This window comes from Rhinoderma darwinii, chromosome 6 (assembly GCF_050947455.1).
Source record: "Rhinoderma darwinii isolate aRhiDar2 chromosome 6, aRhiDar2.hap1, whole genome shotgun sequence".
NCBI classification, from domain to species: domain Eukaryota; kingdom Metazoa; phylum Chordata; class Amphibia; order Anura; family Rhinodermatidae; genus Rhinoderma; species Rhinoderma darwinii.
In genome coordinates this window covers 30,876,951-30,896,286 of record NC_134692.1, presented here as the reverse complement: position 1 = coordinate 30,896,286, position 19,336 = coordinate 30,876,951, and the positions used below count along the sequence as shown (strand labels likewise).

At 41.2% G+C, this 19,336-nt stretch overlaps 1 protein-coding gene across 3 annotated transcripts in view; it reads left to right on the top strand.

The window, feature by feature from the left end:
- LRP2 (LDL receptor related protein 2) overlaps positions 1 to 19,336 on the top strand; it is a 178,666-nt gene that overhangs the window by 57,290 nt on the left and 102,040 nt on the right. For all 3 annotated transcript variants that reach the window (XM_075829407.1, XM_075829406.1, XM_075829405.1), the window contains exons 7-15: positions 552 to 668; positions 1,596 to 1,739; positions 3,949 to 4,068; positions 6,180 to 6,308; positions 6,846 to 7,015; positions 12,884 to 13,107; positions 13,593 to 13,799; positions 14,351 to 14,553; positions 18,086 to 18,226. In XM_075829407.1, coding sequence (XP_075685522.1) covers positions 552 to 668; positions 1,596 to 1,739; positions 3,949 to 4,068; positions 6,180 to 6,308; positions 6,846 to 7,015; positions 12,884 to 13,107; positions 13,593 to 13,799; positions 14,351 to 14,553; positions 18,086 to 18,226 — 1,455 coding nt within the window. The remainder of the gene's footprint in view (positions 1 to 551; positions 669 to 1,595; positions 1,740 to 3,948; positions 4,069 to 6,179; positions 6,309 to 6,845; positions 7,016 to 12,883; positions 13,108 to 13,592; positions 13,800 to 14,350; positions 14,554 to 18,085; positions 18,227 to 19,336) is intronic.

Genomic DNA, 19,336 nt, shown 5'->3' with positions numbered 1-19,336 from the left:
CTTCCTGATTAGATGGTCGGGAGTTATAAAAACAGTGTTGCTTGCTGAGCTACGTTGTTTGTAACTCCCACAGAAGTGAACGGCAGTTACGGAAACAGTGTAGCTCTCGTGCTACGCTGCTTCCGTAACTGCTGTTAACTTTTAATGGAGTTACGGAAACAGCATAGCTTGGCGAGCTACGCTGTTTTCGTACCTCCCGACCATCTTATCAAGAAGTGGCTGGGAGGCAGTAGGAGCCGAAGAAGGTAGAACGGGGTTTAGGGGGTCCCATTCTAGATGATATACCTGAAGGAAAGCTGCATGAGCACATACATGGGAATATGTCCTTGAAATTTGTATTTTTAATGCTCAAACTTTGTGTTAGTCCCTAATGCCTAAATATCACCTATGGCCAATACTAAAGAAAGACATTTTGCTACTAAACATCCCCATAAGGGAAATCTTCTTGTCAAGGTTATGTGGAGCCTCCTGTTTCAGTGACTACCTCTATATTATGTCAACAACAAAGTAATATCCAATGTCACTTTGTTATATGCTGTTTTTCTCTCTAGCTTACCCAACCTGTAAAGGAGATTATTTCACTTGCCCAAGTGGTCGTTGTATACACCAGAGCTGGCTTTGTGATGGGGATGATGACTGTGATGACAATGCTGATGAAACGGGATGTGGTAAGTTTATGTCCGATCTACAGTGTAGGAGAGACATCCATGTTTTGAATGTGTAAAAATTCTGGACAAAAAATGGAAGGCTTAGAACCTACTCTACACATAAGATGCAGAGGCACCAAAGGTAGAATTATAAACAGGTAGAATTAGAACAGGTCACCTCTACTTGTAAATATATTTAGGAAATCCCGCCAACAATTACCATCAGACATGTCATAGATCACATTGGTAGAGTCTGTAAATGCCATACCAAGTGCCATTGATTTTAGCTGAACTTTCTTTATACTGTTGTGTCAAAGAATTCCAGTGATGAAAACCTCCGTGGAACACCAAGAGATTAAAGCATTCTGCAGTTTTTGAAGTGCGCGAAGGTCCAAGTTCTATTGCTATCCATACACATAAGATCTCCCTCACTCTCTCATAAACATGCATGATCGGATACAAACACCTCCTTGAGCCTAAGACTGGCTTACTGGGTGTGATATTTTTTTAATAATTATACTGTCTATGGTAAGTTAGTGAGTATAATTTGACCAGAAGTTCTCAATACCCCAATAAAGCCCTTTTAAAGAAATATCTTTGCTATGATAGGAATGATTGTGCCCAAACAAACTATTTTTATTTTAGGACTTACTGTACATTGCCAATTGAATAGCTTTAAGCTTGACTACCACTTGAACCTGTTAAAACCTGTTGGCAAATAAACCCATTAGCAACAAGTCCGACTTCTTTTCCTATAGCTGGACCTTCCTATCATCGGCATGTGGCTTATTGTAAGGATTGCATCTTAAAGATTGGAAACTACATTCTTCTTTGATCCTACACGACCAAGACACAATTAAATCATCAGTTTTAATAATTAAATGACTATATACATAGTTGCAGTCAAATATAATTGAAACCTAAAAACATATTCTTTTTGTATCTTAGAAAGTGGGTTGAGAGAATGTGGTCCTGGAGAATGGTCTTGTCCATCGTCTGGCCAGTGCATTCCTATAGATAAAGTTTGTGATGGAACAGTTCACTGCCGATTTGGAGAGGATGAAACCAATACAACGGCTGGCAGAAACTGCAGTAAGTAATAAGGGTAACATGATTTATGAGTTGAAACCTGCACATTTATTCTTCCTGTGCTATTATTTTACCATATTAGCTGTGTGCACAAGTAGAAAAGTATACCATTAGAGAGCAATATGCTGACTGTGCACTATTGCCTTTTGATTTTCTCTTTGCACATTTTTCTTCAAAACTTGAAAGTGGTGTTGAGAATAAAGTAAAAAAATCATACATATCCGCCATTTTTTTTTCTAACCTATGATCTGGATAAGGGCAATTCATATCTTTTTGCTTCTCACAATGCCAGTTCTACTATCTGTAGACCTTTTTGAGATGTTGTGATCTTCTCAACATGGTCTGTTGGAATAAAAGTGGATGAGATGAAACTGGAGATTAAATTGTTGGGGTGGAAAATATAACTTAATCTAGGGGCAAGGCCATGTACAGTCAGGGTCCAGACATTTTGAAATAATGACAGACAGAAAAACATAGGTAGCAGACAAAAACTCTGAGGTTACCCATAGACTTACCTGGTCGTAAGGCCTCATGCACAAGGCTTACTGGTCGTAAGGCCAATAATATGGTGCACAATACATTTTTGGAGGATACAGATCCCAAATACGATTGTGTACATAAGGCTTTATAATGTTTTTTAACCAATGCAAACCTGCCCCCCTTTTTAACTCCTAAACTTCTTGAAGAGTGTCAGTAAAAAATGTGATTCCAGATGCCCAAAATCAGGTCTAAATTTTACAAACAGTATTTTTCAGAAACATAGATTTGATAAGGTGCCCTTGTGCTGTAATAAGATTCCCGTATGGCTCTGGCCGAGATGTGAGTTGTAGGCCTTGTTTAGCTGCTGGCTTGGGTTATCAGGAAAAACAATCTGTTTCTCCAGCTGTAGTTGAGTTCTCTCCATTAAATATTTTAATTAAATTAACAATTATCCATTAAAGGCCTCATTTATGCTTCCTGTATATTTGGCACACATTCTGTAAGCAAATTACCCCTGAGTCTTATTTTGGGCCTTGCCATGTCTTCAGCACATTCGCTATATCAAAGCAAACCAGGTATTTCAATAATCCCTTAGTATACAAATGTATCTGTCATCTTATACAAAAAGAGAATTATTTCCAACAGTTAGATACAGAAATCATCTGTTGACGCTTTCTTACTTGTGTACAATATTTTACCATTAATAGCTAAGAATTCGAATTAATTGCCATTTTAAGAAATTAATATGCAGAGGTTTTATGGATAACATATGTAGAATGTAGATTTTGTTTATATTGCAGGCTCTTTACGCTGCCTTAAAGGGTAACTGATCAGAACGAAGCATCACGGCGTTCACCCAAGCGCTTCTGCCGCTTCGTTTTAGCGCTCAAACCCCCATCGATCAAAACCGATCAAGACTTCTGACATGTCACAAGTTTTTAAAATGTTTAGTTACCCTTTAAAGGAAAACTCTGGGCAAAATGTATACACTGTGTTATGCTTCGTACAGGCCTGAGGGGGCGGTTCATGACACAGGAATTACCTCTTTGGCACGGTCTAAATCCCTTTTTATGCAACACCCTCTTAGACCTTGCACTGGGTAGAACATTAAGTATAGGTTTTGTCCAGAGTATTCCTGATAGCATAAAGACCCTGAGATATGACCGTTTCTTTAAAGGGATTTTCCCATTAATATAACTCAAATGTGTCTTAAAAGGTTTGTCTAAGAAGACAACCTCTTATTAAATGGAAGCCGAGGGAAGACACATCCTGCCAAATAAATGGCCGCCCATGAAGTGCACGATCATGTTGGGTCTGCTAACAACAACATATACAAGTAATATAAGGCTCACTAGGTCATCCAATGCTATCTTTAATAATTCACTAAGGATCAATGGGTTTCTGAATTACCGTACTAGCTGTTATCCTTCCCCACAATGACAGCATGCTTTTCTTCATTTGTATCAGATCCCTTCCTTCTTGGGAATTAGGAGATTATTACATAGTACAGCTACAGTACAGCTTCCCTGTAAGCAGCAAGATTGCTGAATTATCAGAAGGGCTTACAGGAGGAGAACCTAATGAAGTAATAGATTAGAGGACTGGGTATATTCGACAATATATTTCTAATTCAACATATAATGTGAGATATCAGCCTAAATTATTAGAATGATATTAATTATTATTGTTATTAATTATGAATTATTAATCTGATGCATATTCTTTAACCTAGGTACAAGTAACTGTGCTGCATTCAGTTGTTCATATCGGTGTCATTCCTCTCCATCTGGAGGCGTCTGCTATTGTCCCGCAGGATACATCATAAGTGCAAATGACAGCCGGACCTGCACTGGTCAGTAGAAATACAAGCATTAACTGCAAACTAGAACTGCCTAACACTATAGAAATTATATCTGATTTTAGTATCATGGAATATTTAGGATTCCATATCCACACATTATAGAGAGCTATTTAATTTTTTTTTAGTTGATGTCTTTAGTAGTGATCGTATATTTGAGTCATACCCCTAAAAATGTGTCTGGTAGGACTATATGTACAGCTAATGCTGTGTATAAACCCTACCAAAATTAGCCATTTTGCTTCCAATGTATCTCTTTCCCATTACAGTTTATTCTTTCCATGTTACTTTTATTAGATATTAGTAAGTCGAAAAAATTATGCTAAGTCAATATGGCTCTGGCTGGGTTCACATGGCAAGAAACAGCCTAATTTTAGTGCGCATATTACGGCCACAACATCCAGACCCCAAACAGTTCTACTGAACTGAACAGGGATCTGTGGTCATTTAAGTTCAGTTCAGTAGAATCAGGGGGTATAGGAGAAAGGTCTAGGTATTGGGACCATAGTTTGGACACCAAAACGCAGCCATATTATAGACATGTGAAATTAGCCTTAGGATAATGCACACAGTAGAACCATGTGCAGGAGGATGAACAGACGCCCATGGACTCCCTGTGGCATTATGCTACAAAGTCATAGGCACTCTGTGCTGCCAAACGGTGCTCTGTAGAGTGCTGTACTATGGGGAGATCTCCATAATACTAAATAAGAGGGAGCATGCCACAGTTTTTTTTTTGCAAATGGAGGTACAATATGGTCCCAGACACCACTCAGGTTTTTATTATGGCTCTGTAAAACTTGGAGGTTGTGCAAAGCCAAAATCCGCCCATGCACATGAGCCCTGAGGCTGCGAAAACTTTAGTGGCAACATCAGCAGCATCAGCTGGGATAACATCACAAGTGGACCCATGCCGCATGTCGCTTGGGCCAGTTTGCTTTTGTGTAGCTCCACCTTTTAAAAAAACGAACATAAAATTACTATAGGCAGCAGGTCAGGCGGCGTGCCATCCCAGTACTATCATCCTGTAGCCTATGGTTATATATAAACATAATGCTATATTATTTCTATGCTCTCTTAAAACTATGGCATCCTAAGCAGGTTCATTCTTAGTATAGTAAAGTATGTAAACATCAGATTAAAAGATCAATACAAGCAGTGAACAAGAAAAGTGAAAGTCAGATTAGTATATATAACATCTTAGCTATGAAGACTGCAGGTGCTGTGCTTTTGTAGAAAAGGGTAAAAATACGGGCATCAGTAAACATAGAAGGCTCAATATTTAGTCCATTGGTCACTTTGAAGATGTTCTTTTTCATGTGTAAAAGTTGTCCTCAAGTATTATCTTCTTAGACCGCTACCGCTACACACAAAAGCTTTCTATGGTAACCAGATATTGACATCTGTCCCGGCTTCAAAGCGCTAAGAAAAGTATTGATATCTTTCATAACAGAACACTATTATCCGATTGCATCAACATAGAGATAAAGTTTAGAGTAGCGATAAGTATCTCAGTTCAAGAGGGTTGTTATTGCTGCCTAGGATCTTACAAACCTGACTCAGTTGCTGACTGTTCAAGCTAATCAAAGAATATGTATGTAGATAGATAGATAGATAGATAGATAGATGATAGATAGATAGATAGAACAAAGATACGATAGATGGATAGATAGATAGATAGATAGATAGATAGATATTAGATAGATAGATAGAACAAAGATACGATAGATGGATAGATAGATAAATAGATAGATAGATATTAGATAGATATTAGATAGATAGATAGATAGATAGATAGATAGATAGATAGATAGATATTAGATAGATAGATAGATATGAGATAGATAGATAGATAGAAGATACGATAGATGGATAGATAGATAGAAGATACGATAGATTGATAGATAGATAGATAGATATTAGATAGATAGATATTAGATATATATTAGATAGATATTAGATAGATAGATAAGATAGAGAGATAGAGAGATCAATAGATAGATAGATAAAACCCATATAGATACATAAATACATTGGTTGTCAGTTAATTATTATATGTAATTTTGTCATCATAGTTTTTTTTATCTCTATTTCATTTACTTTAGATTTTAACGATTGCCAAGTATGGGGCATATGTGACCAGCACTGTGAAGATCGGTTGGGCAGCCATCGCTGTAGCTGTGTTGACGGATACGTCTTGGAACATAACAAGCACTGTAGAGCCAACACCTCCAGTATGTAGTTGTTCAGAAAGTCCAGTCAACTCTGTTGGGAAAATGTACTAAGCAAAATGTGGCAGAATTGTATAGAAAATTTTTCTACAAAATGTATGTGGTGTGTGCCAAATTTATTATGTTTTTTTCTACACTGTTACTTGACACTTATCATGAAAGTTTAAAAAAAAGTGTCACGGCTACAAGGAGTCATAAAATGTGCTAAATTTATTAAAGACATGCTCATTATTTGTCAGAAATTGCTGGTTTACATGAATTCCAGTCATGAGGTGATGTAGGGAAGAGAAAACATGCCTAGTGAATTGTGTAAAGCAATATGCGCACCAATTTGATACATTTTGCACTATTTCCTTTAAGTAACTCTGATCTCCAAGGGGAACAAATGATTGGGCATGTTAAAATCCAACAAGGTTGATCCTTCCTTTTTCCCTTAGTAATTGGTTTTGTTGTGTATTTTCATTTCACAATTTAGCCCGTGATAATACAGATCATTGAATTAAACTACACTTTCTACCATTGTTTTGCTTTTTTTTCCAGCGGGTCTTCCATGGTTAATTTTCTCTAATGGACGAGACTTGCTTATTGGTGACCTTCATGGCAATAGCTATCGCACATTAGTGCGTTCACAGAATCGTGGAATTGCTGTGGGTGTGGATTTTCATTTTCAGCTTCGACGAGTCTTTTGGACAGACACTGTACAGGACAAGGTATTTCAAATAAGATCCATAAAAATATGTTAAAGGGGTCCTCTGATTTTATGTAAATAAAGGTTAATCACTGTGTAATGAAAAGTACAGCAATTTTCTAATATAAAATGTGTTTCAGTTCCTCACGATTTTCAAGATGCCTGTTTGTTGCCAGTAAATGAAACCATGTAAACCTTGTTTACATCCAAAGGCTGAAAACCCATAAAGAGCTAGTCCTATTCATAGCTGAGGGTTTGCTACAAATGTTTCAGTCTAGACAGTCTTCTGCAAGCTAAATACATCAGCCACACCAATATTTCTTCTGTCCTCAGTAGCGTAGCTAAATGCTTATGGGCCCTGGTGCAAAAGTTCAGCTTGGCCACCCCCCACGTAACTTCCCTACATGTCTGACATCTGCACCCCATCAATAATTTTCAGCTGCATTGCTGGGTCTTTTAAGTGACCCATCGATGCAGCACTAGCGGCCAAGGTCCTTGCTAGGACCTTTAAAGATAGACATACTATTATAACAAAACATGCTTAGATACAGTGCTCAGCTCTATGTATGATAGTCTACCTCTAAATATGCAGCCACCAAATAATAGTCAGATACAGTACCAGTTCTACACAGTGAAAAGTGAATATAGTACAACTAAATAAAGTGACTCACAGGTGACGTCCTCTCTGATTGGAGTTGTTCAATGTTTCTTTTCTTCCCTGTCCGGACCCAGATTACCATGATGACTTCTCCTGGCCATGATTCATCTCTGCACACAAACCCACCATCCTGCTGCTACCCCCACTGCCTCAGTGCCCCTACATAGTAATAGTGCCCTCCTTTGTGCCCTACACAGTACCAGTGCCTCCTTTGTGCCCCACAAAGTATTAGTGCCCCCACACAGTAATTATTACTCCATAGTGCCCACCACAAAATAATAATGTTTTTTTTTGTGCTTACAGTAATACTGCCCTCTTTTGTGCCCCCATACAATAATACCATGCCAAAGCTCCCCTGGGCCCCCTGGCTTAAGGGCCTGGTCTCAACTGTGACTGCTGCGACCACTATAACTATGCCACTGCCTGTCCTGATAGCATGTTACAATGTATCAGTGTTGTATCAGCCTGCAATCCTGGCTGTTTGGTTCACAGAGGATTGCCTTAGACTGGATACAATTGTTTCTTTTTTACAGAGCAGGTCAAGGCCTGTATGAGTTTTCATCTTCTTGATGCAAATAAATTTGCTTTAAGGAGTTGCCGTCAGCATTCTTGACATGTCTGTTTTAAAAATATACTTGTATAAGGCTTCGTTCACATCTGCGCTAGGGCTCCGTTCCGACTGAGCTTTGCGTCGGAACGGAGCCATGACAGACACAAACTGAAACCATAGGTTTGCATTTCCATCACCATTGATTTCAATGGTGATGGGTCCGGTGTCAATGGTTTCCGTTTGTCTCCGTTGTGCAAGGGTTCCGTAGTTTTGATGGAATCAATAGCGTAGTCGAACGGAACGGAGCCTTAGTGCTGTTTTGAACAAAGCCTTACCTATAAAAGAAAAATTCTGGGGCATCTTTTCTTAGAACTCTAAGTTGTAATGTTCCTCTGTTTTAGCTCTTGGAATTGTATGAATAAATTGACAACAGGGTGTTACCATTTCCGTTGTTGATGGGGCGTGTGACTGTCCAATCAGTGTAGGGAAACGTCTATTTGATAAGGGAAATCGAAACGCCCAGTTATTAATTTCTTCATAAAATTCCAGGAGGAATAACAGAGGAATGGCACAATACAAAGGTGTGTCAGCATTTTTATTATATGGGAAATACAAGTATTTACAAAACATACATGTCAGGAGAGCTAACAGGTCCTCTTTAATAGGTTTGTCTAATCTTGGCATAACATCAGCTGCCACCAGTGATAACAGCTGATTGCCATGGGTTTTTGAACTCGAATCTGCGGTGATCACTGGGCCTGCTTTAATTGAAAAAGGGTTTGTCAAGATAAGACAACCCCTTAATTTAACTGACAGCAAACAGAGATCTTGAAAATGGTAAGGAATTTAAATCAAAAGTCTATTAGATAGTTATTTAACTTTTTAATTATATAATTCATCTTAGTTGCCATAAAACTGGAAAACTCCATTTAATATATAATTCATCTGTTAAAAACAAAACTGGAAAACTCCATTTAATATATAATTCATCTGTTAAAAACATGACACAATTCTATAAAACAATCTTAAAATATTTTAATTAGAGTTTCATACTTGTATTACATGATATGGATTAAACAAAGCCTTCTATTATATGGACATCTTGTGCAATTTCCCATTTATTTTAAATGGAGTCAAAATGCCTAATAGAGGACATTCTTTCAAAATGAGTCAAACTTTTATTAGTCATTTTTGGAAACCTGATGCGGAAAATGTAAAAGTGTCTTTTTTCTTGAATGATAAAAATCTAATTTTTCCTGCATATTTGTGTTTGTGCTGTAATGGATCTCCTCATAGAAAAGCCACTGAAGCAGGTCATTGTTTTCAGACAGGTTTGTTAGGAAGGCATTAAGATCTGGCCCAACAAGGTTTGCAACACATAACATATAATGAACATGGAGACCTACTTAAGTTGTAATGTTTAAGTAAAGTTTACTTTATAGAACAAAAGTAGTAATTTAATGTACAGTAAGATATAACGGTTATTATTAAAAGTTGCAACAAGCGTTTGATTATAATGACCAATAATTTAGCAGTTTACATATATTCTACTGGTCAAAGAGCAATCAATTAGATGATCACCCACAGCGATCATCTGATTTCCATTGGGTCCTCATTTAGAAAATAAGTTTCTCCAATGGTACAACCTCTAACACCATGCCTTTTTTAGGTATAACGTTCTTAGTTGATTAATATCTTGCTATATCTACATAGTGGTCAGAGCTCCAGTTTCTAATACAGAGCTCCATTTACCCTGCATAGACATTAAGTTAAATTTAAAAAAATTCTATCTGCCTGCAGCAATTACCAGGGGAGCTTACAAGGTTATTGCATACTGTTTATTCATTGAACTCGATAATAAAACAGTATGCAGTAAACTGCTAAGCTCCCTCTAGTGGTATATGCAGGCAGCCATAATATTATAATTTAAACCTGTGTCTACACTGAAAAAATTCTACACTATACCAGGGGTCTCAATCTCGGCCGGGTAAGTGGGCCACATATAGAAAAATTGTGAAGTTGACGGGCTGCATTACTTTCAAATTTGATACAATACAAAATTATTGTTAATCAATTAGTTATTTGAACTACTATAATAATACATTACTATAATAATAGCGCTAGGTTTAAACTTAATGGAAATTTGTGCGTTTTCTCCACGTGCTTATTTCAACAATCCAGTTTTCCAGCTTAAGGGTATGTGCACACGTAGTGACCAAAAACGTCTGAAAATCCAGAGCTGTTTTCAAGGGAAAACAGACCCTGCTTTTCAGACGTTTTTTGAACAACTCGCATTTTTCGCGCCGTTTTCGCGGCGTTTTTTACGTCCGTTTTTGGAGCTGTTTTCATTGGAGTCTATGAGAAAACAGCTCCAAAAACGTCCAAAGAAGTGTCCTGCACTTCTTTTGACGAGGCTGTATTTTTACGCGTCGTCGTTTGACAGCTGTCAAACGACGACGCGTAAATAACAGGTCGTCTGCACAATACGTCGGCAAACACATTCAAATGAATGGGCAGATGTTTGCCGACGTATTGTAGCCCTATTTTCAGACGTAAAACGAGGCATAATACGCCTCGTTTACGTCTGAAAATAGGTCGTGTGAACCCAGCCTAAGTGTCGCTAAATGCAGTCCGGCGGCTCAGTTGGCAGTGTTTGGCGGACACACAAATGTCAAGATTGGGCAGCCCCTTTTTAGATACTGCCACAGTGCCCTCTGTAGAAACTGCCACAGTGCCCTCTGTAAATACTGCCACAGTGCCCTCTGTAGATAATGCCACAGACCCCTAGATAATGCCAGTGCCCTCTGTAGATACTGCCACACACCTACAGTGCCCTCTGTAGATAATTCCACAGTGCCCTCTGTAGATACTGCCACACACCTACAGTGCCCTCTGTAGATAATTCCACAGTGCCCTCTGTAGATACTACCACAGTGCCCTCTGTAGATGCTGCCACAGTGCCCTCTGTAGATGCTGCCACAGTGCCCTCTGTAGATGCTGCCACAGTGCCCTCTGTAGATGCTGCCACAGTGCCCTCTGTAGATGCTGCCACAGTGCCCTCTGTAGATGCTGCCACAGTGCCTTCTGTAGATGCTGCCACAGTGCCTTCTGTAGATGCTGCCACAGTGCCTTCTGTAGATGCTGCCACAGTGCCTTCTGTAGATGCTGCCACAGTGCCCTCTGTATATGCTGCCACAGTGCCCTCTGTATATGCTGCCACAGTGCCCTCTATAGATGCTGTCACAGTGCCCTCTGTAGATAGTGCCACCCCCCCAGTAGATAGCTCCATTGGGGCTCCCTCTAGGTGTGGAATCCCCAGCCAGAGTGTTTCCGACACTTTGGCCAGGGATTCCTCTGCTGGAGGAGCCCCTGACGTCACTGACCATACACAGTGACGTTAGGGGATCCTCCTGGAACGGAATGTGCCGTCAGGGGCAACCCCAGACCCGGCATTCCAGAGCGGAGCACTAGTATAGGCTCTGCTCCAGAACTCTGGGGAAGCCCCTGATATCAGTGTCCATATATGGAGTTCTGGAGCAGAGCCACTTCTAGCACTTTGCCTGGGACTCCAGCTCTGCTCCTGACATCTCTGTTCATATATGGACAGAGATGTCAGGGGCAACCCCAGAGCTGGAGTCCCGGGCAGAGCGCTAGTACTCCTACTGGGACTCCAGCTGTGCTCCTGACATCACTGTCCAGCTCTGGGGAAGACCCTGACAACACTGTCTATATATGGACAGCGATGTCAGGGAATTCCACAGAGTCCCGGAGAAGAGCCTATACTAGCGCTCTGCCCGGGACTCCGGCTCTGGGGAAGCCCCGGACATCGTGTGTCCATATATGGACAGCGATGTCAGGGAATTCCACAGAGTCCCGGAGAAGAGCCTATACTAGCGCTCTGTCTGGGACTCCCCTCTGGGGAAGACCATGACAACACTGTCCATATATGGACAGCGATATCAGGCAATTCCAGAGTACCACAGCAGAGCTGATACTAGTGCTCTGCCCGGGACTCTGGCCCTGGGGAAGTCCCAGACATCGCGTGTCCATATATGGACAGCGATGTCAGGGAATTCCACAGAGTCTCGGAGCAGAGCCTATACTAGCCCTCTGTCCAGGGCTCCGGCTCTAGGGAAGCCCCGGACATCGGAAGTCCCGGAGCAGAGCCGATACTAGCAGCTCTGTGTCCCGCGGGCCGCAGATGACAGCCTCAGGGGCTGCATGCGGCCCGCGGGCCACGTTCTTGAGTCCCCTGCATTATACCATGCATCGTGTATGAAAAGTCATCTTATTGCCTATTTATTATTAATGCAAATCTGTTGATCAGTTCTAAAAAAGGTACAAGTAAAGAGTAGCAATGATGGACAGGTTTAGGTAAAAAGTAATAAATGTTCCTCTAAACGAGGGACATTTAGGAAATATGAATTAGCTGGATTGTCCTTTAAGGTTGTCCAAAATCTACCTCCTGACACATCAGGCGCTAAGGCTGCTTCTGAATCCCTAAACAATGCTTTACACTGAAGCTCTGCCTGTTCAGCTTGGCTGCTAGGTATAAGCACAAGCCTACCACAAAATGACATGGAAGTCTAAGTTACTATTTTTCTTTCCTTTCTTAAATACATTGGTAGACTTACTAACTTACTCAAATATTTTTTATTATTTATAAAATTTTCTTCAATCAGGTGTTTTCTGTTGATATTGACGGCTCAAATGTTCGGCAAGTCCTAAACGTATCCGTTGACTCACCTGAAAACTTAGCAGTGGACTGGATTGGCAATAAAATTTATGTGGTTGAAACAAGTGTCAACAGGATTGATATGGTTGATCTTAATGGGCAGAATCGGATAACATTAATAGCAGAAGATTTGGGAAACCCAAGGGGAATAGCAGTTGATCCAACAGTTGGGTAAGTATCACTTAAAGTGTTTAGACCTTATGAGTCTAGGAAGACAAACATGAACTTGGTGGTTGACACCCCACAAGCAAATATTTTGGGATTCTCAGCAGTGGCATTTCCTTGACTTAGGCCCCATGTACACAACCGTGCCCGTAATCACAGTCCATGATAAACACAGGCACAGCCGGCCGCGGACAGTCACCCGCATTTGCGGGCCGTGCTCCCATTATAAAGTATGGGAGCACGGTCCGTAAAATAAAAAAATAGGACATGTCCTATATTTTACGGAACCTTTCTACGGCCCGGACACCTTCCCATAAATGAATAGAACCGTATTTTGATCCGCAATTACGGTCCGTAATTTTTGGGACTACAAAATTTGTTCTAGTGATGTGCCTTGGGGTGCACTAATAAAACATGATATTGCATTGCTAACTTGCACAGGTAACATTTTATTATCTATATAGCTCAACATTTCTTTGTTTTATCCACAGGTACTTATTCTTCTCTGATTGGGATAGTGTATCTGGAGATCCTAAGCTGGAAAGGGCATTTATGGATGGCACAAATCGTCATGATTTAATTAAAACCAAACTAGGCTGGCCAGCTGGTATTACCCTGGATATTGTTTCTAAGAGGTTGTACTGGGTGGATAGCCGCTATGACTACATTGAGACTGTGACCTATGATGGTCTCCAAAGGTACTTCAATTTTACCATTATATATATTACATATTTCTTATATATCCTTACTATATATGTAAAATTACCAAGTCTGTATTCATATGAATTGTAATAAACTAAGATCTTATAAAAACAAGGGGACATATAACACAAAAACACCGAAAAAGTCCATACTTACAAATGGACACAGACAGGTCAGAAACGCTGATGAAGGAGAGTGAACAGGTGCATTTAAATAATAATAGCCACTCCCACTAGTCTTGAGGGGAGTGGCGTGTGGTGCATAATATGTGTAGTAAAAAATAATAAATGGATGGTGTATGTGCAAGTGATAATATAAGTCAAATATAGGGGGCAGTAGTGAGTAAAGTGCCTAAATGAAAATAAATGAATAATGGGGTGCAAGTGTGTGAAACATGGAGGGATAGTGTGTAAGTCATGAGGCACAATGTGTATAGCCAGGTAAAAGCCTATTTGTGACGCCTTGATAATACATAGAGCAGGCTAGGTTAACAAGTTACATACTTTAGAGAAACACTTATTACTTGCATTTTTGCAATTTGTTACAGGAAAACAATAGTACACGGAGGGGATATTATTCCACACCCCTATGGAATTAGTATCTTTGAGCATTTTGTGTATTTTACTGACTGGACAAAACTTGCTGTGCTGAAGGCCAACAAATTTACTGACACCACAACGCAAAGGGTCTTTAGTTCTTCACTAAGACCCTATGGAGTCACCATTTATCATTCTGCCCGCCAGCCGTATGGTAAGGCTGTTTCTTTATAGTTTTTTTTTCTAGTTTAATATTGATGAATTGTAGAAATCTATCTGTACAGTATGTATCTCACATGTATAGTATCTATCTATCTATCTATCTATCTATCTATCTATCTATCTATCTATCTATCTATCTATCTATCTATCTATCTATCTATCTATCTATCTATCTATCTATTTATCTATCTATCTATTTGTATTTATTTCTTGTTTATCCATTTATCTTGAAATGCACGTTTTTTTTGAGATTTTGCAGTTACAGAAGTATATTCCAATAACCCACCACCCAACAAGAACCCCTCAACTAGCATAAATATAAACCATATGCACTACCCTTGAAAATGACCATTGATGTAGAAAAGTCTAAAAAGTCTTTCATTCTGCTGTAAAAAGAAATGGTTATACGTCTTTTTCTAATATCTGTTTGCCTCCAAACAGCCCCTGGTAAAGTCACATATCTGGTAACAGTTTTGCATGTGGATACATTAAATCATCGTTCCTCAGTCTATATCTCACCAGTTCCTCAGACGCTATTCCTAGCAAATCTAGTCATAGTAACCAAAAACAGCCGCCACTGCCAGGCACACAGATCACACTCTCCAAGTATACAGTACCAGCCACAAATTGTCTTCAGAAATTCTATTTCCCAGGCAACAGAATTCTAACACTTTGTATCTCATAGAATATTTTTAACACATTCCAACAGATATCTACTGCTGGGAGCACACTTCAGTCTATGAAAATAAAATATCTTAATTCTTTCTAGATCTAGAAGTCACTAAGTACTGTAGTGGAAGTTCTTTAGTTTATATATCTATATTGTGTTGGGCCTTTTTAGGCCTATGTTTCCTTTTCACCATTATATATAGGTTCTACATGGCATGTCACCCAGCTTTTCTAGAGTCCTGACTGGCAAAGATGCTCAGTTACCCAGCTGTAATGTAGGAGAGAGTTATTCATCACACAGCTCTCCGAGACACAGCGACAAATGAATTGAATTTCAAACAATCACATACCTCCCAACTTTTGAATTCGGAAAAGAGGGACATTTTTAAGCCACGCCCCCTAACCACGCCCAATATTTTGCATAAACACATCAAATCACAGCCAGATCCTTCTGCAAATAACGTGCGCACATTCTCATCACTGCGGATCTCTGGGCTGTCTTGATATTACAGATATTATGGATCCGGTTATATCGTCTTTATGTTACTTTTCCTATCTTGGGTATAACATTTGCTCATCACGGCAGCAGCAGCTGCAGGACAAACCAAGAGGCTGAGAACAATAAAAATCAAGAGGGAGACCCTGTGGTGGATGACTTTTCTATTGACAGGCAGCAGAGTTACATGATGGGGATTTTTTTTTCCAGTTGTGTAACTCTGCTACCGGTCAATGGAAAAATCATCCACCAGAGCCCCCCTGTACATAGCACCAGACACAGCCCCCCTGTAGATAGCTCCACACACAGCCCCCGGTAGATAGCTCCACACACAGTTCCCCTGTAGATAGCGTCAGATACAGCCCCCTGTAGATAGCGTCAGACACAGCCCCCCTCTAGATAGCGCCACACACAGCCCCCTGTAGATAGCACCACACACAGCCCCCTGTAGATAGCGTCAGATACATCCCCCTGTAGATAGCGTCAGACACAGCCCCCCTCTAGATAGCGCCACACACAGTCCCCTGTAGATAGCGCCACACAGTCCCCCTGTACATAGCTCCACACACAGCCCCCCCTGTACATAGCGTCAGATACAGCCCCCTGTAGATAGCGCCACACACAGCCCCCCTGTAGATAGCGCCAGACATAGCCCCCCTGTACATAACGCCAGATACAGCCCCCCTGTACATAGCGTCAGATACAGCCGACTGTAGATAGTGCCACAGACAGCCCTCTGTAGATAGCTCCACACACAGCCCCCCTGTAGATAGCTCCACACACAGCCCCCTGTACATAGCGCCACACACAGCCCCTGTAGATAGCGCCACACACAGCACCCCTGTAGATAGCTCCGCACACAGCCTCCCAGTATATAGCTCCACACACAGTCCCCCTGTAGGTGCCACATTGCCGCCAGAGCGGAGAGAGGTAGAGGTAGGCTTTATTCACACGACAGGGTCTGAGTGTCGGCCGGCCGTTTTTCATCCATTCCGATTCTGTTCCGGGCCGTGTTGCCGTTTTTAACGACCGATTTTGACCCGTTTTGCATCCATTTTTTTCCCTGTCCATTTTAAAATCGGATGAATTTCATTTAAATTTATTGTCACACACAGCCCTCTGTAGATAATGCCACAGCCCACATGGTAGGTAATGCCACACTGCCCCCTGTAGGTAATGCCACCCAGTCCCCTGTAGGTAACGCCATCCAGCCCCCTGCAGGTAATGCCACCCTGCCCCCTATAGGTAATGCCACCCAGCCCCCTGCAGGTAATGCCACCCAGCCCCCTGTAGGTAATACCACACAGCCCCTTGTAGGTTGCACCCATCCCCCCCTTCCAGGAGAAGTCACTGACTTCAATGTCCATATATGGACAGTGTAGTCACTGACTTCTCCTGGAGAGGAATCCCCGGCCACAGGGTCGGGGATTCCGCTTCAGAAGTGAGTGATGTCGCTGTGTCCATATATGGACAGTGTAGTCACTCACTTCTCCTGTAGCGGAATCCCCAATCCCCGGATGGGGACTGGGGATTCTGACTCCTACAGGGAGCAAAAAAAGGATGCACTCTGCACTGTGAGGAGGAGGAGGAGGAGAGAGGGCGAGCGACGGAAGACACGGCCGTCACGCAGGACACATCCGGTGATGGCCGTGTATTACCCGGCCTCATAGACTTCTATGGGAGCCGGGCGGCCGGGTAAACGTGTGAATAGCCCCATCACTCACCATCAGAAGAAGGCAGGAGTCTTGCAGCGGCGTTCTCACTGGCGTCGATGGCGGTCCTGAAGTAAAACCAGTCTAGTCACCTGACCGGTGAGGTCAGATGACAGGTCAGGTGACTGGACTGGTCCACTCACGGACCGGCATCGATCCCAGTGAGAACACCGCCGCAAGACTCCTGCCTTCTTCTGATCGCTGCTGCAGTCAGCAGCGATCAGCTGTTCTGATGCAGCGCGCAGCGGGACATTTACAGACCGCCCGGGACGGCAGGACAGCGGTGAGAAACCGGGACTGTCCCGCTGGATCCGGGACGGTTGGGAGGAATGCAATCAGTATGTGAAACATTATAAAGTTATATTTGCCAGCGGTCCAGTTTTTGGCGGGCCGTAAAAGGGGTTGTGTTTATACTACTTTGCACAGAAAAGGGCAAAGGTTGAAGGGGAGGAACTTGAATGTCCCGCTATTTGGATTCAAATGTTGGTAAGTATGACAGGTGCATTCATTTTCTTTAAATCATTTGTAGCAACCAACTAGCTATTTTGTGAACTTTATTATCATGGGTCAGCGAATAGTAAATTCATAATATTCAAATGAATATAATAATAATAATAATAATAATAATAATAATGTGGTTTATCTAGTGCGGAACCCTTGTGGAAACAATAATGGAGGTTGTGAGCAGATATGCGTTCTCAGTCACAGAACAGACAATGATGGCCTTGGTTATAGATGCCGCTGCCAAATCGGATTTGACTTACACCAAGATGGACGCCGTTGTGTCGGTAATAACTCATTAATTGTCTTCTACGGCGCCATGAAGTAGATACTTTAAGGGGAATTTCTAGTGAAAATGCTGATTTGATCCCTAAAGTACTTAAAAATGGTGGTTAAAATACTATTATAACAGCTCCAACTTGGACAGGAGACTTCCACTGACCTTAGGATCTTGGCTCAGCTGTAGATCTCTATAGGAGTTACAATCCATGTAGCTGATATTTTGTCAATGTTTTGCTCCTGGACCCGTCTAGTAGTACAGACTGTGGAGATGTAAAGACGGAGCCTGTCACTGCATTTTGCACTGTGAAATAAACATGGTGGGCTATAAGGTGCCCTTATTATTTTATAAATTCTTATCGGAGATTTTCTTGCTTTTGAAGTAAATTATGATTGAAGAGACCACAGCAGAGCAGACGTGCCATGTAGCGTGATGCTTTTTAGCCAATGAAACTACAGTGGACTGTATGCTGGGGACTCCTTCAAGCATAATAATGAGCTTAAACATTATCTAGATTCTTTTCCACTGGGGCCTCACCAGCAAGAACATGGTGATGCCCGGATCTCACCAGTGGTTGAAGTGGAGGAAAGGCAAACTTGCAGTGTGCCAGCTGGGCTTTGTGGTTCTATCGCCGACAAGTTAGCCTCATCTCGATCACTCAAACAAGTCTGGATTGGGACGAGTTTGATTATTTGAGTGATTTATCTTTATAATAATAATAATCTTTATTATTATGTAGCGCCAACATATTCCGCAGCACTTTACAATTCAGAGGGAACATGTACAAACAATATCAGACATTACATAATGACAAAACTAATTTACAATTCAAACAAGAGAAGTAAGGACCCTGCTCGCAAGAGCTTACAATCTATGAGCAAATAAGGGAGACAAAAAATGTAAAAAGTGCTTGTTAGGTACAATGGTCCAGCCATCTCTTATACATATGGGGTAGTACATATAAAGCTGCATGAGCCGGTCACCAGCCCGTATCTGTGTATGACTGACATGAAGTGTATTAGGGTGCAAGGAGTGTGGTGGATACCGCTGAATGAAGGGGCCTCATTACTAATGTAAAAGGGGGTGCCAGGGAAAGGAGTCAGATTAGGGAATGTTA